The sequence below is a fragment of the Taudactylus pleione genome, unplaced genomic scaffold, assembly GCF_031769625.1.
Source record: "Taudactylus pleione unplaced genomic scaffold, aTauple2 ptg000277l, whole genome shotgun sequence".
NCBI lineage: Eukaryota > Metazoa > Chordata > Amphibia > Anura > Myobatrachidae > Taudactylus > Taudactylus pleione.
The window spans coordinates 2,739,750-2,759,562 of NW_028284679.1; the positions used below are offsets into that span (position 1 = coordinate 2,739,750).

Sequence of the window (19,813 nt, forward strand, 5' to 3'; positions counted from 1 at the left end):
TCGCGATCTACAGGCGGGAGCTCCGTGAGCTTCCAGTAGATCGCGATCAACCTTTTCGCCGGGCATGTGGCCAGGGGTCGGGGACAGTGTGTGGGGGCCCCCTAAGTTTTTGAGGGGGCCCCAGGACGACCGCCCCTGTGGCCCTGCCCTTAATCCGGCCCTGCCTCCCACTAACCACGCAGCTGTACATACAACTGTGATACAGCCTAGTACAGGGCTCTGCTGTCGTCAGGCACCGCTCTTCACGGAAGGGCGTTACAGGTGCAATCCGACAACGCCACCACGGTGGGGTACATAAATCACCAGGGAGGAACTCGCAGTCGAGCGGCGATGTTGGAGGTGTCTCGCATCCTGGCTTGGGCGGAGAGCCACCTTCCTGCAATCTCGGCAGTCTTCATACCGGGAGTCCTCAACTGGGAGGCGGACTTGCTCAGCTGTCACGACGTGCACCCAGGGGAATGGTCGCTTCACCTGGAGGTGTTTCAACTTCTCGTGGACAAATGGGGACTGCCGGAGTTGGACCTGATGGCTTCCCGTCACAACTACAAGTTGCCCATTTACGGCTCAAGGACAGGCGCAAGTCTGGTCGATGCGCTGTCGGTGAAATGGACATTTCACCTAGCGTACCTGTTTCCTCCGATCTCCCTGCTGCCTCGGGTGCTAAGAAAAATAAAACAGGACGGAGGCACGTTTCTGCTGGTGGCTCCAGCATGGCCCAGACGTCCTTGTTACTCCGATCTCAAGAGCTTGTCCATCGACGTTCCGTACCTTCTACCTCAGCGTCGGGACCTGCTGTCTCAGGGGCCCTGCCTTTACCCGGATCTGGGTCGACTGTCTTTGACGGCGTGGCTCTTGAGACAGCCGTCTTAAGGTCCCGGGGGTTTTCAAGCTCTGTCATTAGTACCATGCTGAGGGCGCGTAAACCTGCCTCAGCTCGGATTTACCACAGGATGTGGCACACTTACTTTCAGTGGTGTGAGTCCAGAAACTTTGATCCTCGGGTGTTCAGGGTTTCTAGGATTTTGGCATTTCTTCAGTCAGGTCTTGACCTAGGCTTACGTCTGGCCTTCCTGAAGATTCATGTGTCGGCTCTGTCTGTGTGGTTCCAACGTAGGATCGCTACACTGCCTGATGTTCACACCTTTTTCCAGGGTGTTCTTCAAATCCAGCCTCCCTTTGTGCCTCCAGTGGCTCCGTGGGACTTGGCGGTGGTTCTTCGGGTCCTGCAGGGACCTCCTTTTGAGCCGGTTGACCTCAAGTGGTTAACACTTAAGACTGTTTTTCTCCTGGCAATTGCTTCAGCAAGGAGGGTATCTGAGTTGGGGCGCTTTCTTGTAGTCCCCCCTTCTTAATTTTTCACCAGGACAGAGCGGTGCTTCGCACTCGTCCTGAGTTTTTGCCTAAAGTAGTCTCTAAGTTCCACATCAATCAGGAACTTGTGGTGCCTGCTTTTCAGTCACCTGATCTTACAGCTGGTGAGGCTTCGTTGGACGTTATCCGTGCTCTCAGAGTTTATGTGGATTGGACTGCTTCTGTGAGATGGTCCGATTCTTTGTTTGTCCTCTTTGGTTTTCATAAGAGGGATTGGCCTGCCAACAAACTGTTGCCCGTTGGCTTTGTTCTGTTATTCGTGAGGCTTATATACAGGAAAGTTTACCTGTCCCGGCCTCTGTTAAGGCTCATTCCACTCGGTCTGTGGGTCCTTCTTGGGCTGCTAGACATGGTGCCTCCGCAGTTCAGCTGTGCAAGGCAGCCACTTGGTCTTCCATTCAGATGTTTTTGAGGTTTTATGCATTTGACACCTTTGCCTCTCAGGATGCATCCTTTAGGCGCAGGATTCTCCTTTCTGCACAGGAGCGTCCCCGCCCTTAGTTGAACTGCTTTGGGACATCCCCAAGGTCAACCCTGTGGACCCCCTATGGACCCTGAAGTAGAAAACAAGAGATATGGGAAGAACTTACCTTTGTTATCTCTGTTTCTACGAAGTCCATAGGGTCCACAGGGCGCCCGTCCTGACGCACCTGGCTTCAAATGGGCTGTGTTGCTGGTCACCGGTTTTCCGTCTCCCATTTCTGTGAGTATGGTTTTCTTGTGTGTTCCAGTCTTCCTTCTCTCTGTTTAGTCTCCTCCTCCGGCCTGGGCTGCTTACCAACTGAGGTGCTTGTGGCGCAGGACTGGGTATAGAGGAGGATGGACCCAAGAGCATCCTGGGAGCAGCTAAAGCTTTAACTGCATGGTGCCCGTGGATCCAGATCTAGCTATACCCCAAGGTCAACCCTGTGGACCCTATGGACTTCGTAGAAACAGAGATAACAAAGGTAAGTTCTTACCATATCTTGTTTTACCCCATCACTTATCGTTTGTGTTTTTTTGCAAAATGCGCATTCCCTAATAGGCCTCAATAAAACGTAAGCCATATGAAACACAGAAACTCCTCTCTGTTTTGTGCACACAAAGCAGAATATACTCCCCAGCAATGAGAAACCACCTGCGTTCACAAACAGCCAATCACCAGAGGTTCTGCAGTGCTGACGACGCCATCATCATTCTCATCTTCATCCAGTATCTGCAGCTGCCCCTGACGTATATACGTCTCTGTCCGATCTGCAATTGCCCAACCTCCCCCTTACTGTCCTCTTCATAACTTAGACCGCAACTTTTCCTTCCACTACAGCAACTTCGTAGGTGTCAGAATCTCGTCTGCTTAGGCGTGGGTAGGCTTTCATAATGAACACGCTACGAAAACTGCCATAGTGTAGGGATGGCCATCAGAGGGGTGTCCATCGAGGTTTACTATTGATGGGTCCATCGGTGGTTACCATTGATGACACAAAAACCATCTATGGTGAACCATCGATGGTTTGCACTCCTCAATGGCCACCGCTGTGGTAGGGAATGGCAGGCTGATCAAAAACAGGTGGAGCTTAGCGGGCACCGGGGGTGGAGCTAAGCTGCATCCACAAATTAAAAAAAACGGCTCCCACTTGCCCATTGATGGCAAAGACCATTGCCTCTCTGCCATCAATGGTAAAAATATTCAACGTTGGTCATAAACCATCAATGATTTCGAATCATCGTTGGTCGTGGGCCATCCCTATCCTGGTGTCCACTTTGCCTTAGCCCTACAGTCTTTAATGTATTAGGTTTGCATCTGTTTTTAATAGGCAGGACTTCATTTAGAAAAGGCTAATCCTCTGTTTTATATTCACCATCTCCGTTTTATGGTCATAAGCACTATATAAACAAAATTGTTATTATTTATTATTAGTACTACCACATCAAGGTGTAGACTAGTCTTCTACATTTATTGTGCTGTGAACGAGTGCTGAATCTCAGCATGTTAATCTGGCAAGACTCCTCCACTGACCATCTTGTTCTCTCTGTGCAGGATTTAGCTGTGGTGTTCAGCCAGCTTCTGGACTTCGATGCTGAGGCTGTGTGGATGGAGGCCCGCGCTGAGTATCCATTTATCGGCTCCGACTTTATGCAGTCCATTGAGAACTTCATTAAACTTTTCCAACCAGATCAGAACATTTCCCACCTCATTCTGCCTAATGTCCAACTGAGCGTTTTGGTCCAAAGCTCTTTGTTATTGACCAGCTTCAGCAAAACGTTCAACACGACCCCCGCTGTGGAAGTTTCTATGAAGAATATTTTTTTCCTGGACCACATGGAGGATAATAAAGTCACTGTGACAAGTATGGTGCTTCAGAACCTGGCCAAGGTTCTACCTATGAATTTTGGAGAGAGCATCGAAGTATATAGCCACCATGTGGACAGCTATATTGTTATGAACAATATTGTAAGTAATCTGAGCTTAAGACAAGTCAACTTGGATATGTTTTTTGCGCATGGACAGGGACACGGCCTGGAAAATGCTGCGGTGGCCCAGTGCATTTTTTGGAACTACAGTTTGTTTGAAGGAGTTGGAGGATGGTCAACGGAAGGCTGCTGGACATCCCGTGCCAATAAACCTACTGTATGCAGATGTACACACCTTACGGCCTTCTCAGTCTTGATGTCGCTCAGCGTGCCTGAGGATGTTTATCTGGAGATCCTAAGCCAGACGGGAGTCAGTTTATCCATCGTTAGTCTAATCATTTGCATCCTCATATACATTATAGAGTGGAAGTTGGTTGTTAAAAACAACATCACCTTCCTCCGCCAGACAGCTATGGTCAACATTTCCTTATCTGTATTGATAGGAGACATTTGGTTCTTGTCATCTACCTTCATGACAGAAAGCCAAACCAACAAATGGTGCATCTCAGCGGCCTTTTTCCAGCACCTCTTCTATCTCGCCTCATTCTTCTGGATGCTGGTCCATGGGCTCATTCTGTTCCACCAACTAGTCTTCGTTTTCCATCAGCTCATAAAGAGCACTGTGATTCCAATCATGATGGCCATCGGATACATTTGTCCACTCGTTATTGCCAGTGTGACGTTGATTATAGATTATCCAAAGGAGACATACCTCAGAGAGGGGGCTTGTTTTATTAATGGAGAGAACGGATCTATATTTGCCTTTTCTGGCCCAGTGCTTCTCATTGAGTTTATGAACTTTTTCATCATAGGGGTGGTGATCTGGAAACTACTGAGACCTCCTGTGTCGGAAGGGCAACAGGAAGACAGGAAAGCTTTGGTGGCCAAAGCTCTGGTCATTCTAACTTCGGTATTTGGTGTGACATGGATTCTTGGAACGGTAACATTAATAGAGGAAGCTCACGAGTTCTTCCATTATGCCTTCACTCTCCTCAACTCATTACAGGTACATGAGTGGGCTCAGTTCTCTACAGTCCTAAATGATTCATTCAATCTCTCATCACTCTTGGGTGTGTGGTCACGTTCTCAGAATGCAACCATACATCCAAGAGTGTTTTATATTATAAATGTCCCCTGTTGTGATGAAATAGTTCTATGTGGAGACGATGTAGATAGAAACAGATTCAGAATAAGATAGTTCAGAATAGGCTGTTTATTCATTAAAAATAAATCAATTAAATATTTAACTGAATAAAACGGTTGAAATTTTTCTGTAAAAAATGTGCATTTCGGTCAGTGAGGCGGTGATGTGTATTACCGTTAGAGAAGCGGTGACGTGTATTGCCGTCAGTGAGGCGGTGACGTGTATTGCCGTTAGAGAAGCGGTGACGTGTATTGCCGTCAGTGAGGCCGTGACGTGTATTGCCGTTAGAGAGGCGGTGACGTGTATTGCCGTCAGTGAGGCGGTGACGTGTATTGCCGTTTGCAGTACACGTCACCGCTTCTCTAACGGCAATACACGTCACAGCCTCGCTAACGGCAATACACGTCACCGCTTCGCTGACGGCAATACACGTCACCGCTTCGCTGACGGCAATACACGTCACCGCTTCGCTGACGGCAATACACGTCACCGCTTCGCTGACGGCAATACACGTCACCGCCTCGCTGACGGCAATACACGTCACCGCTTCTCTAACGGTAATACACGTCACCGCCTCACTGATGGCAATACACGTCACTGCTTCTCTAACGGTAATACACGTCACTGCTTCTCTAACGGTAATACACGTCACCGCCTCACTGATGGCAATACACGTCACTGCTTCTCTAACGGTAATACACGTCACTGCTTCTCTAACGGTAATACACGTCACCGCCTCGCTAACTGCAGTACACGTCACCGCTTCTCTGTTAGCGAGGCGGTGACGTGTATTACCGTTAGAGAAGCAGTGACGTGTATTACCGTTAGAGAAGCAGTGACGTGTATTGCCATCAGTGAGGCGGTGACGTGTATTACCGTTAGAGAAGCAGTGACGTGTATTACCGTTAGAGAAGCAGTGACGTGTATTGCCATCAGTGAGGCGGTGACGTGTATTACCGTTAGAGAAGCAGTGACGTGTATTGCCGTTAGAGAAGCAGTGACGTGTATTCCCGTTAGAGAAGCAGTGACGTGTATTGCCGTCAGTGAGGCGGTGACGTGTATTGCCGTCAGTGAAGCGGTGACGTATATTGCCGTCAGTGAGGCGGTGACGTGTATTGCCGTCAGTGAGGCGGTGACGTGTATTGCCGTCAGTGAGGCGGTGACGTGTATTGCCGTTAGAGAAGCGGTGACGTGTACTGCCGTTAGCGAGGCGTGACGTGTATTGCAGTTAGCGAGGCGGTGACGTGTATTGCCGTCAGTGAGGCGGTGACGTGTATTGCCGTCAGTGAGGCGGTGACGTGTATTAGCGTTAGAGAAGCGGTGACGTGTATTGCCGTCAGTGAGGCGGTGACGTGTATTACCGATAGAGAAGCGGTGACGTGTACTGCAGTTAGCGAGGCGGTGACGTGTATTACCGTTAGAGAAGCGGTGACGTGTACTGCAGTTAGCGAGGCGGTGACGTGTATTGCAGTTAGTGAGGCGGTGACGTGTATTGCAGTTAGTGAGGCGGTGACGTGTATTGCCGTCAGTGAGGCGGTGACGTGTATTGCCATCAGTGAGGCGGTGACGTGTATTGCAGTTAGTGAGGCGGTGACGTGTATTGCCATCAGTGAGGCGGTGACGTGTATTACCGTTAGAGAAGCGGTGACGTGTACTGCCGTCAGTGAGGCGATGACGTGTTGCCGTCAGTGAGGCGGTGACGTGTATTACCGTTAGAGAAGCGGTGACGTGTATTGCCGTCAGTGAGGCGGTGACGTGTATTACCGTTAGAGAAGCGGTGACGTGTACTGCAGTTAGCGAGGCGGTGCGTGTATTGCAGTTAGTGAGGCGGTGACGTGTATTGTCATCAGTGAGGCGGTGACGTGTATTACCGTTAGAGAAGCAGTGACGTGTAATACCGTTAGAGAAGCAGTAGGCGGTGACGTGTATTGCCGTCAGTGAGGCGGTGACGTGTATTGCCGTCAGTGAGGTGGTGACGTGTATTGCCGTCAGTGAGGCGGTGACGTGTATTGCCGTTAGAGAAGCGGTGACGTGTACTGCAGTTAGCGAGGCGGTGACGTGTATTGCAGTTAGCGAGGCGGTGACGTGTATTGCCGTCAGTGAGGCGGTGACGTGTATTGCCGTCAGTGAGGCGGTGACGTGTATTGCCGTCAGTGAGGCGGTGACGTGTATTGCCGTCAGTGAGGCGGTGACGTGTATTGCCGTCAGTGAGGCGGTGACGTGTATTGCCGTCAGTGAGGCGGTGACGTGTATTGCCGTTAGAGAAGCGGTGACGTGTATTGCCGTCAGTGAGGCGGTGACGTGTATTGCCATCAGTGAGGCGGTGACGTGTATTGCCGTCAGTGAGGCGGTGACGTGTATTGCCGTCAGTGAGGCGGTGACGTGTATTGCCGTCAGTGAGGCGGTGACGTGTATTGCCGTCAGTGAGGCGGTGACGTGTATTGCCGTCAGTGAGGCGGTGACGTGTATTGCCGTCAGTGAGGCGGTGATGTGTATTGCCATCAGTGAGGCGGTGACGTGTATTACCGTTAGAGAAGCGGTGACGTGTATTGCCGTCAGTGAGGCGGTGACGTGTACTGCAGTTAGCGAGGCGGTGCGTGTATTGCAGTTAGTGAGGCGGTGACGTGTATTGCCATCAGTGAGGCGGTGACGTGTATTGCAGTTAGTGAGGCGGTGACGTGTATTGCCATCAGTGAGGCGGTGACGTGTATTGCAGTTAGCGAAGCAGTGATGTGTATTGCCATCAGTGAGGCGGTGACGTGTATTACCGTTAGAGAAGCGGTGACGTGTATTGCAGTTAGTGATGCAGTGACGTGTATTGCAGTTAGCGAAGCGGTGATGTGTATTGCCGTCAGTGAGGCGGTGACGTGTATTGCAGTTAGCGAAGCAGTGACGTGTATTGCCGTCAGTGAGGCGGTGACGTGTATTGCAGTTAGTGAAGCAGTGACGTGTATTGCAGTTAGCGAAGCAGTGACGTGTATTGCCGTTAGCGAAGCAGTGACGTGTATTGCCGTTAGTGAGGCGGTGACGTGTATTGCCGTTAGCGAGGCGGTGACGTGTATTGCCGTTAGCGAAGCGGTGACGTGTATTGCCGTTAGCGAAGCGGTGACGTGTATTGCCGTTAGTGAGGCAGTGACGTGTATTGCCGTTAGTGAGGCAGTGACGTGTATTGCCGTTAGTGAGGCAGTGACGTGTATTTCTGTGAGTTAGGTGCATCTCTGTCAGTGAGGCAGTGATGTTCTGCTTTTCTCTGAGTAGTGTCTCTGTGAGTGATGGTAATGTTTACAGTGTGCAGTCATTAGTCATTGGGAAATACAGCCCTGCGATTTAGTGTGTCCAATCATGTTAATGGGATTTGTCATTTTAGCACACCATTTTATAAACTATATTACATACACACACATCTGCACATTTTATATTCAGTTATTATATCCTTTAATCATGTCAATGTTTCAGGAAAACACATTGCTTCATAATGTGAGAATTACTTTCATTGGTTGCTATACATTCCCTCTTATGTTCTAGCAATTGGTGTTTGGTTCTTCCTTCTTATCTTAACCCTTTTTACTGGAAAGAAAAAAAAAAGTTTGATATGTATGGCTGTACTGCCATCTAACGCTTAGGTCATACATAGTGTTTTTTTTTTTTTTTTGTCTTATGTTAATTATTCATGATGTATGAAAGAGGAGGAGCCATCGGATATAAAACAGCATGGTATGTAGCTGTGAGATTGTTAGAACATGTAGACGTGCAATTCTTTGTGCTCACCAATTGGTTAAATAAAGTTTATTTTTATATTCAGTCTGTACTCTCCTTGTAAGACCCTCTAACAGTGCATGTTTTCCAGGTCTCCTCACAAAATCACAAATTAAATAATTAGTTCCACCTGTGGATTTTTTAAATTGTGTCAGTCAGTAGTGAATACACCTGTGCGCCCCAGCACAGACTATGGAAAACGTGCTCTGTTAAGCTTTCACGTTGAGAAACCAGTTTATGCAAAACTGAGGCTTCCTGTCCAGGGAAGTGGCTCTGTAAATGAGAGATTACTGTAGTAGGAGTTGAAGGCATTTAGGTTCATTCTCCCACCAAATGAGTGGCTCCTAATATACTGTATAAATCAGGAGGAGATCTGTTAATTTTTGTAGAGGATTAAATAAGAATTCTTACAGACTCTCACTAACGGCATATCTTGCTTTCCTCAGGGAGTCTTCATCTTGCTCGTTGGATGTCTCTTGGACAAAAAGGTGAGTGACCTAATTGGATTGACGTTCAGTGTTAAAATAATATGAGATATGGTAAGAACTTACCTTTGTTATCTCTATTTCTACGAAGTCCATAGGGTTCCACAGGATACCTTGGGGTATAGGTGTGACGTCAGTCGCAGGGCACCAAAGAGTTAAGCTTTCAGCCTCCCAGGATGCACTAGGTCCCCCTCCTATACCCCGCCCCCGGGCCAAGGCACCTCAGTTAGTTACCAAGCCATAGGCCGGAGGAGGAGAAGGAAGAGAGAGAACAAAGATCTGGACACATACAAGAATCACATTCTCACCAGAGGGAGACGGAAAACCGGTGACCAGAGCAAAGCCCATCTGCAGCACAGGTGCGACAGGGCGGGAGTCCTGTGGAACCCTATGGACTTCGTAGAAATAGAGATAACAAAGGTAAGTTCTTACCATATCTCATATTTTCTACTTCAGGGTCCATAGGGTATCCACAGGATACCTTGGGGATGTCCCAAAGCAGTATCCTTTAAGGGTGGGGACGCTCCTGTGCAGAAAGGAGAATCCGCCGCCCGAAGGAAGCATCCTGAGAGGCGAAGGTGTCAAACCTGTAATACCTCACGAAGGTATGGACAGAAGACCACGTAGCAGCCTTGCAGATCTGAACTGCCGAGGCACCACGTCGAGCTGCCCACGAAGGACCCACAGACCTAGTGGAATGAGCCTTCAGAGAAGGAGGGACCGGTAGGCCTTCATGAAGATAAGCTCCAGAAATAGCCATACGGATCCAGGCTGCCAAAGTTTGCTTTGAAGCAGGCCAACCCTTTTTACGGAAGCCAAAGAGGACAAACAAAGCGTCCGACTTCCTAAACGAAGAAGTGCGGTCAACATAAGTCCTTAAGGCCCGCACAACATCCAAAGAGGCCTCACCCACGGAAAGACCCGGTGAGTTAAAGGCCGGAACAACTATTTCCTCGTTAATATGAAACTGGGAAACAACTTTGGGAAGAAACTCGGGCCGAGTGCGGAGCACTGCCCTGTTCCCATAAAAAACCAAGAAAGGGGGTCTACAAGAAAGAGCCCCTAACTCAGAAACACGTCTGGCCGAAGCAATGGCCAGAAGGAAAACAGTCTTAGCTGTTAGCCATTTAAGATCCACTGAGCCCAGTGGTTCAAACGGCGGTCCTTGGAGAGCCCTCAGGACCACAGCCAAATCCCAAGGCGCCACAGGTGGAACAAAGGGCGGCTGAATGCGGAGAACACCCTGCATAAAGGTGCGCACATCCGGGATTGTAGCAATCCTACGGTGAAACCAGACAGATAGGGCCGAAACCTGTACCTTCAAAGAAGCAAGGCGAAGCCCATGATCTAGTCCCGCTTGCAGGAAGGCGAGAATCCGAGACAGACGAAACTCCCGCGGTGCATAACCTCTCGGTCGACACCACTGGAAGAACGTATGCCACACGCGATGGTATATCCTCGCGGAAGACGGTTTCCGAGCTCGCAACATGGTACGCACCACAGAGCTGGAAAACCCCCGGGACCTCAGCATGGCCGTCTCAACAGCCACGCCGTCAAAGACAGCTGAGTCAGGTCCGGGTGAAGGCAAGGACCCTGAGACAGAAGGTCCGGTCGTAGCGGCAACCGCAGAGGAATGTCCACGGACAGACCCTGAAGGTCTGAGAACCAGTGCCGTCTGGGCCACGCGGGAGCTATCAACAGGAGCGTCCCTCCTTCCTGTTTGAATTTCCGGATTACCCGTGGAAGAAGGGAGACCGGAGGGAACAGGTATGCGAACCGGAACGTCCACCGGACGGACAGAGCATCCACCAGAGACGCCCCTTCGTCTCTTGTGCGAGACCCGTACACCGGCAACTTGTTGTTGTGCCGGGACGCCATGAGGTCGATTTCTGGAAGACCCCACCTGTCCACCAGTAGTTGAAAAACGTCCGGGTGCAGGGACCATTCCCCCGGATGAACGTCCTGGCGACTTAGAAAGTCCGCCTCCCAATTGAGCACTCCCGGGATGAAGACCGCTGATATGGCCGGAAGATTGCGCTCCGCCCAAACCAGGATCCGAGAGACCTCTACGAGAGCCGCCCGACTGCGAGTTCCTCCTTGCCTGTTTATGTAGGCCACGGTGGTAGCGTTGTCCGACTGGACCTGCACCGGGCGACCCTGGAGAAACCGCTGTGCCTGCTGGAGAGCATTGAAGACCGCACGGAGTTCCAAGATATTTATTGGAAGCTCCGCTTCTGTCGGCGTCCACCTGCCCTGGAACAAGTGTGGACCCGAAACTGCTCCCCAGCCCCGAAGACTGGCGTCCGTTGTCAACAGGACCCAATTTGGAACCCAGAACGGACGTCCCTTGTTGAGGTGGTTCGTCTGTAACCACCACGTAAGGGACAGGCGAACCTCCTGGGTGAGCACAATCGTCTGGGACTTCAGAGACTGAGTCAGCCCGTTCCACTTGGACAGGATCAGGTGCTGCAGAGGTCTGGAGTGAAACTGGGCGTATTCCACCATGTCGAACACCGACACCATGGAGCCCAGTAACCTCATCGCCGAGTGTAAGGACACCCGGCGGCTGTGCAGACAACTGCGCACCCTTGACTGTAAAGCAGAGATCTTGTCCTCCGTCACGAAGATCCTTTGCTGTCCCGAGTCCAATAAGGCTCCAAGATGCAGAATCCTCCGAGACGGGATTAGAGTGGACTTCTGCCAGTTGATTAGCCAGCCGTGCCGTTGCAGCAGTGCAATGGTCAGGTCCAAGTGGCGTAACAGGAGCTCTGGAGATCCTGCCACCAATAACAGGTCGTCCAAATACGGCAACATGCGGACTCCCTGCAGCCGCAGAGAAGCCGCCATGACCGCCATCACCTTGGTGAAAACACGTGGTGCTGTTGCCAGGCCAAAAGGTAACGCCCGAAACTGGAAGTGGTCGCTGCTGATTGCGAACCTGAGGAACTGTTGATGGCGCCAAAGAATAGGGACATGCAGGTAAGCGTCCTGTATGTCCAATGACACCAAGTAGTCCCCAGGTTCCAGCGCCAGAATGATGGACCGTAGGGTCTCCATCCGAAACTTCGGGACCCGCAAAGACTTGTTGAGTGCTTTGAGGTTGAGAATCGGACGATATGACCCATTGGGTTTCTGTACCAAAAATAGATTTGAATAGAAACCCTGGCCCCTCTGGGAGAATGGAACCGCCACTATAACTCCAGCCTGGAGCATAGTGTGCAATACCTTCCGCAGCTCCGTAGCCTTGTTCCGGTCTGATGGGAGACCCGTGGTGAAGAAGCGAGCCGGGGGTCTGTGCCGGAAGGAGAGGGCGTATCCGTGAGAAACCACCTCCAGAACCCAAGTGTCTGTCGTAGTGGTCGACCAACACTGGGCGAACTGTAGCAGGCGGCCTCCCACCCTGGGATCCCCCAAAGGGAGGCCCGGACCGTCAGGCCGCAGGCTTGTCATCTGGCTTGGGGGCCGGACGTCTGGTACTCCATGCCTGCTTCCGGGGCTTGACCGATTTCTTAGGGCCAGCCTGTCGAGGAAACGACTGTGGTTTGGGCCTGCCCTGGGCCCTAGATGACCGAAAGGACGATGGTCCCGAACCAGAAGGAGCAGCGGCCGACGGGAGACAGGCAGATTTGGCTGCCGCCAGCGTGGCCACAATCTTATCCAGATCCGGACCGAAGAGAACTTCTCCGGTAAACGGCAACGCTTCCAGACCTTTCTTGGAATCTGCGTCCGCCTTCCAGGATCGCAGCCACAAGGTGCGACGAGCAGCTACCGCTGCTGAAGAAATTCTAGACACCAGAGTACTAATGTCTAGAGCCGCCTCGTTGATGTAGGTGGCCGAATCACGGAGATTGCCAATCAACTCCGCCTGATCGGCCGGACAGTCGGATTCAAAAGAAGCCTCTAATGAATCCGCCCAGCGCTCCATCGCTCTGGCAACCCAGCAAATGGCCATAGCCGGCCGTGCTGCCCCCCCTGCAAGGGAATAAGCGGACTTCAGGCAGATTTCTACCTTGCGGTCCGTAGCATCCTTAAGGGAGGACATGGATGGCATCGGCAATGTGGCACTACGGACAAGACGGGTCACGTGAGAATCCACCTGTGGAGGGGATTCCCACTTCGCAAAATAATTATCCGCGAACGGATAAGCCACCGCCAGGCGTCTCTGCGGCTGGTATCTTTTGCCAGGTTGTTTCCACGCCTCCTCTAAATGGTCCACCAACTGACCCGAAAGAGGAAAGACTGTGGCATCGCCCTTCACATCTTTGAAAAAGGCATACTTAGATTTAGCCGCTGGGGGAACTTCGTCCTCAATCACCAAGGCTGTGCGGACCGCCCGAATAAGTCCAGGAATATATACTTTGGACTTAGCATCAGCGTCCTTAGTATGGAGAGGTTCCTGATCGTAAGGATCTAGAATCTCCCCATCATCAGACGTCCCTTCGTCATCCTCATAAGGAGCGGACAGAGACGCCACCGGCCGTTTATGAGGCCGCATCACAGACTCCCCTTGCAACACATCCGACAAGTGCTGTACAGAACTCGTCAGGGAGTTAACCCACGCTGGCTCCTGAGAACCCGGGAGCGGGGAAATAGGGAGACTGTGGGGTACCACCAATTGTCGTGGGAACCCCTGCATGGGTGACGACACCACAGACTGCTGGGACAAACCCATCGGAGTAAACGCGGGCTGCGGAGCTAACTGGCCCACTAAAGCTGTTAACGCCTGAGCGAAACAAGCCCAGGGCGGCTCCTGTACCGGTGCTGTAACCGTAATAGGCCGCGCCATGGACAAACACTGCCGGCAAAGGCCCTCCGCGCTACCCTCCCCCTCCGCTAACGGTACTTTGCACGTGGTACACTGTAGCCGGAGGGGAAAATCACTTTCAGACATGATGGCACCACGTATGTGACCTCTCTCACCAATTAAGTATTAAATAGGCGAGAGACCACCCTGCAGCACCGCACCGCAAGGGCTTTAGCAGAAAGAACAGGGACAGTAATAAAGCTGACAGTTTAGATGAAGAAAAGATTACAGGCAGCAGCGCTAGCACAGTCACATACAATGCAGAGAAATAACAATTCCTGCACTAACAGCGCTGATCACTCAACTACACAGACACAGGGCCTGGTAGGACACAGCGCTGCATACACAGACCTGACCACAGCGGAGGAGAGGTATGCGGGGGGACCCAGACCACGATGCTTCCGTCCAGCGCTTCCAGCAGCGTTCACCATGCGTTCTGGAGAAGATGGCCGCCGAGGAGCAGAGAGGAGGCTGGCCTGGGGGAGGAGCGCTGCCACAGGACCAGTCGGCAGCATGCAGAGAGGGCTGTGTGCAGCGGGGGAGGCGCCGGCTGTGAGACAGGGAAGGCGCGCTCCCCTGGCATGCATTTAACCCCTGGGACGCCGCAGTGCTACCGCTCTGCTGCGGTCCGCTGTCCCAGGGGGTAGTGGAAGCGCAGGTTGGTCGCCTGGCTCCACGCTGCAGCCAGTCCCCAGGGAGCCCCCTGCCTGGGGACTTAGGACCATGTGATCAGCGGGGACCCACCGCGGGACCCCGCTGCTTACCTCTGTCCCCCTTGAATCCGGCCATGGTCCGGAGCATCTGGGGTCACCGCTAGCTGTGACCCCAGACGCCCACCAGCATCCCCGGATCAGTACCGGCGTTCTGGTACCGGCGGGGTGTAGGGAAGACAGCATGGACGTCAGGACTGACTGTCCATGCTGTACATCCAGTTGTGCAGCCACAGCTGCATGAAGAATAAGCTTCAGGGGCTCTTCTAGCCCCCACTCCAACAGGTGCACCCGACTCCGGCCGGGCACCAAACTAAACTGAGGTGCCTTGGCCCGGGGGCGGGGTATAGGAGGGGGACCTAGTGCATCCTGGGAGGCTGAAAGCTTAACTCTTTGGTGCCCTGCGACTGACGTCACACCTATACCCCAAGGTATCCTGTGGATACCCTATGGACCCTGAAGTAGAAAATAAGAGATATGGTAAGAACTTACCTTTGTTATCTGTATTTCTATGAAGTCCATAGGGTCCAAAGGATACCTTGGGGTATAGGCGATGGCAGTTGTCATCGGACACCGCATAGTTAAAACATTAGTCCCAGGATGCACCGTGGCCCCCTCTCCTATATCCCGCCCCCAGGCCAAGGCACCTTCAGTTACGTAACAAGCCATAGGCCGGAGAACAAAAGAGAGAAGGAAGTCTGGAACACACAAGTATCACATTCTCACACAGAAGGAGACGGAAAACCAGTGACCAGAACAAAGCCCATCTGAAGCGCTGGTGCGACAGGGTGGAAGTCCTGTGGACCCTATGGAAATCATAGAAATAGAGATAACGAAGGTAAGTTCTTACCCTCTTATTTTCTATAGCAGGGTCCATAGGTATCCACAAGATACCTTGGGGATGTCCCAAAGCAGTCCCTTTAAGGGTGGGGAGGCTCCTGTGCTGGAAGGAGAATCCGCCGCCCAAAGGAAGCATCCTGAGAGACGAAGGTATCAAAAGCATAATACCTCACAAAAGGTATGGACAGAAGACCACGTGCCCGCCTTACAAAGCTGAACAGCCGAGGCGCTACGGCGAGCTGCCCACGAAAGACCCATAGACCGGGTAGAATGAGCAGTAAAAGAGGGCGGAATTGGAAGGCCATCATGAGTGTAAGCCTCAGAGATCATGCAAATCCACCTAGCCAAAGTTTGCCTATTGGCAGGCCAACCCTTCTTGTGGAAACCATAGAGGACAAACAAAACAGTCCGACTTCTGAAAGGAACTGGTACGGTCCACATATATCTGGATAGCATGTACCACATTCAAAGAGACCTCACCCGCCGAGAGGTCTGGAGAGTTGAAGGCCGGTACTAGAATTTCCTCATTAATGTGGAAACTAGAGACCACCTTAGGAAGGAAACCAGGGCGGGTCCGAAGCACCGCCCTGTCCTGGTGAAAAATCAGAAACGGAGGGCGACAAGAAAAATCCCCCAAATCTGACACTCTTCTGGCCAAAGCAATAGCCAGAAGAAACAGAGTCTTAGCCGTAAGCCATTTGAGGTCCACTGAGACCAGGGGTTCAAATTGAGGGCCCTGGAGAGCCCTAAGTACCACAGCCAAGGAGCCACAGGAGGGACAAATGAAGGCTGAATATGAAGGACCCCCTGAAGGAAAGTGCGGATATCAGGAAAGGGAGCAATCCTTCGCTGGAACCACACTGAAAGGGCAGAGACATAGATCCAAACCTGTCTGTAGGAAGCCAAAACTCTGGATATCCGAAACACTTGGGGGTCGTAACCTCTGGGATGATACCATTCAAAGTAGGTATGCCACACCCAGTGGTAAATCCTGACAGAGGCAGGCTTTCATGCTCTGAGCATGGTGCTAACCACAGAGGTAGAAAATCTTTAGACCTCAGGAGGGATGTCTCAAGACCTACGCCGTCAAAGACAGACAACCCAGATAAGGGTAAAGGAAAGGACTCCGAGACAACAGGTCCGGATGTTGAGGCATCAGAAACTGAGTGTCGATGGACTCTGCAGATCTGAGTACCAGTGACGTCTGGGCCACGCTGGAGCCACCAACAGGATTGTGCCCCCTTCTTCTTTGAACTTCCGAAGCACCCGAGGAAGAAGAGAGAACAGAGGAAACAGGTATGCAAACTGGAAGGTCCACCTGACTGACAGACCGACCACAAAAGAGCCTCGGCGTCTCTTGTCCTGGACCCGAACACCGGCAGCTTGTGATTGTGTCGAGATGCCATGAGGTCTATCTCTGGAAGACCCCACTTGTCCACTAGGAACTGAAACACATCCTGGTGAAGAGACCATTCCTCTGAATTCACGTTGTGACAGCAGAGGAAGTCAGTTTCCCAGTTGAGTACTCCTGGTATGAACACTGCCAATATGGCGGGAAGATTTCCTTCCGCCCACGTCAGAATGCGGGCACTTCTGTCAGAGCTGCCTGACTCAGAGTTCCTCCTTGACGGTTGATGTAAGCCACCGTCATGGCGCTGTCTGACTGAACCTGCATGGGCTTTCCGTAAAGTATCAGTCTGGCTTGCTGTAGGGCCTGAACACCGCCCGAAGTTCCAATGTTTATTGGTAGGGCAGACTTCTCTTCTGTTCACCTCCCCTGAAAGAAGTGTGGACCAGTCACTGCGCCCTAACCTGGAGACAGCGTTCGTCGTCGTCGTCGTCGTCAGGACCTAGTCCGGAATCCAAAAGGGACGTCCCTCGGTGAGGTGACCTGTCTGAAGCCACCAATTCAGGGACAGACGCACCTCCGGAGAGAGCACCATTGTCTGTGTCCGTAACCGATGAGAAGATCCGTCCCACCAGGAGAGGGTCAATGTCTGCAGAGGCCGGGAATTAAACTGGGATGTCGACACCATGGAGCCCAATAACTGTATCGCCGAGTGAATCGATACTCGGCGACTGTGCAGGCACCTGCGCACTCACATCTGCAAAATAGAGATCTTGTCCTTGGTCAGGAAGATCCGCTGCTGTTGAGAGTCCAACACTGCCCCGAAATGGAGCATCCTCTGGAAAGGAGTCAGGGAGGACTTCGTCCAGTTGATCAGCCAATCATGAATCTGCAGCACAGAGATTGTTAGCTGCGAGTGGCGGTGAAGTACCTCTTGAGACCCAGCAAGCAGCAGAAGGCAACAGGCGGACCCCCTGCATCCGCAGATGGGCTGCCATAACTGCCATAATTTTGGTAAATACCCTCGGTGCAGTAAAAAGGCCAAACGGTAGGGCTTGAAACTGGAAATGCTGTTGTAGGACAGCGAAATTGGAGGAACCTCTGGTGGGCTGTAGCAGTCGGGGATATGCAGGTAGACATCCTGAATATCCAGAGACCCCATAAAACCCCCAGGTTCCATAGCCAGTATAATAGACCGCAGGGTTTCCATCTTGAACTGAGGTACTTGGAGAAATTTGTTCAGGGACTTTAGGTTGATAGGCTGATATGAACAGTTTGGTTTCGGAACCAGAAAGAGATTGGAATAGTGACCCGTTCCCCTCTGAGATAATGGAATTGGTACTATAACTCCTGCTTGAAGCATAGAGCGTATTACTTTCTGGATCTTCAAGGCTCTGTCCTGGTTTGACTGAAGTCCCATGGTGAAGAACTGATGAGGAGGCATTCTGCGGAAAGAGAGGGCATACCCATGAGAGACCACTTCCCTTACTCAAGTGTCTGTGGTGGTCTGACACCAGCACTAGGCGAATTGAAGAAGTCGGCCCCCCACCTTGGGGAAGGCCCGTCCCGTCAGACTGAGGGCTTATAGTCAGACTTGGCAGCTGGACGTCTGGTGCTCCAAGCCTGTTTCTTGGGCTTGGTAACCTTCTTGGCTCCTGACGGCCTAGAGAGGACTGAACCCTAGGTTTTCCCTGAGGACGATAGTTCCGAAAGGATGAGGTCCCAGATCCCGATGGAACCGGGGCCAAGGGGAGACCAGCAGATTTTGCAGCTGCCAAAGTGTCCACGATTTTGTCCAAATCCTGACCAAAGAAAACCTTTCCATTGAAGGGTAAACACTCCAACCCCTTCTTGGACTCAGCATCTGCTCTCCAAGAGCGTAACCACAGGGAGCGACGCGCAGAAATGGCCGCAGCTGAAATCCTGGACGTTAAGAGGCTAACATTTAAAGCCGCCTCATTAATAGAGATTTTGGATATGTCAGGTTCTGAACCGTGGTAGAGAAGTAGTTAACCCACATAGGCTCCGGAGACACCTGAAAAGGTGATGGCTGTGGAGGGGAGGCACTGCACCATCATCATCTACCGGGGGGACCCCCTGTACAGGAGATTAGACTACCGCCTATTCCGCAACGCTGCAGCCAGATATCCCTGGTGGTCTAGTGGTAGCGCAGGCTCAGTGCCTGGCTCCACACGCTGCCGTCCCCGGGGAGCCCCCAACCCGGGGGCCAATAGAGGACTGTGCACCAGCGGGCGTCTACCGCTTATTACCTTGTTGATCCCCATGAAGCCCGGCCACAGTCCCAGGCCTCCAGGGGTTCCTGCTAGCGGAAACCCCCAGACGCCCGCCGAGATCCCCGGATCGGTACCGGCATCTCGGCGCCGGCTGGGTGTCGGAGCGGCAGCACGGACGTCCATTGGACTGTCCATGCTGTCCGCTCTGTAGATCTTCTGGGACTACCAGCCCCTCCATGCAGTGACCCTACTCCGTCCGGGCACATACGAAACTGAAGGTGCCTTGGCCTGGGGGCGGGGTATAGGAGAGGGGGCCCCGATGCATCCTGGGACTAAAGTTTTAACTATGCGGTGCCCGATGACAACTGCCATCGCGTATACCCCCAAGGTATGCTGTGGATACCCTATGAACCCTGCAGTTGAAATAAAAATGACTAAGAATGGAATAAGGCTTTGCCCATTACAGTAGTGAGGACAGATGCAGATTAATCCCACCCAATCTTATGTAAGACATGTGCATTATATATTTATTCTTCCAACAGGTGATGAAAGCGATTTCCAAAAGGTTCCGAAAATTTCAGACTGTATTCCCTTCCCTGGCCTGCTGCGGGGGAACCTCATACAGCGTGGTAAGGCATCCCCCAGCAATCCGAGATAAGTCATCTGCAGCTCACTGTACTTCTCATCATCTAATTATGACAGTCCTTAAATAGGTCTTAAAGTTCTACTC

At 51.8% G+C, this 19,813-nt stretch overlaps 1 protein-coding gene across 1 annotated transcript in view; it reads left to right on the forward strand.

Annotated features, from left to right (window-relative positions):
- LOC148513554 (adhesion G protein-coupled receptor F3-like) overlaps positions 1-19,813 on the forward strand; it is an 83,639-nt gene that overhangs the window by 62,850 nt on the left and 976 nt on the right. The window contains exons 9-11 of the mRNA XM_088481739.1: positions 3,389-4,768; positions 9,109-9,150; positions 19,626-19,712. Of these exons, the coding sequence (XP_088337865.1) occupies positions 3,389-4,768; positions 9,109-9,150; positions 19,626-19,712 (1,509 nt within the window). The remainder of the gene's footprint in view (positions 1-3,388; positions 4,769-9,108; positions 9,151-19,625; positions 19,713-19,813) is intronic.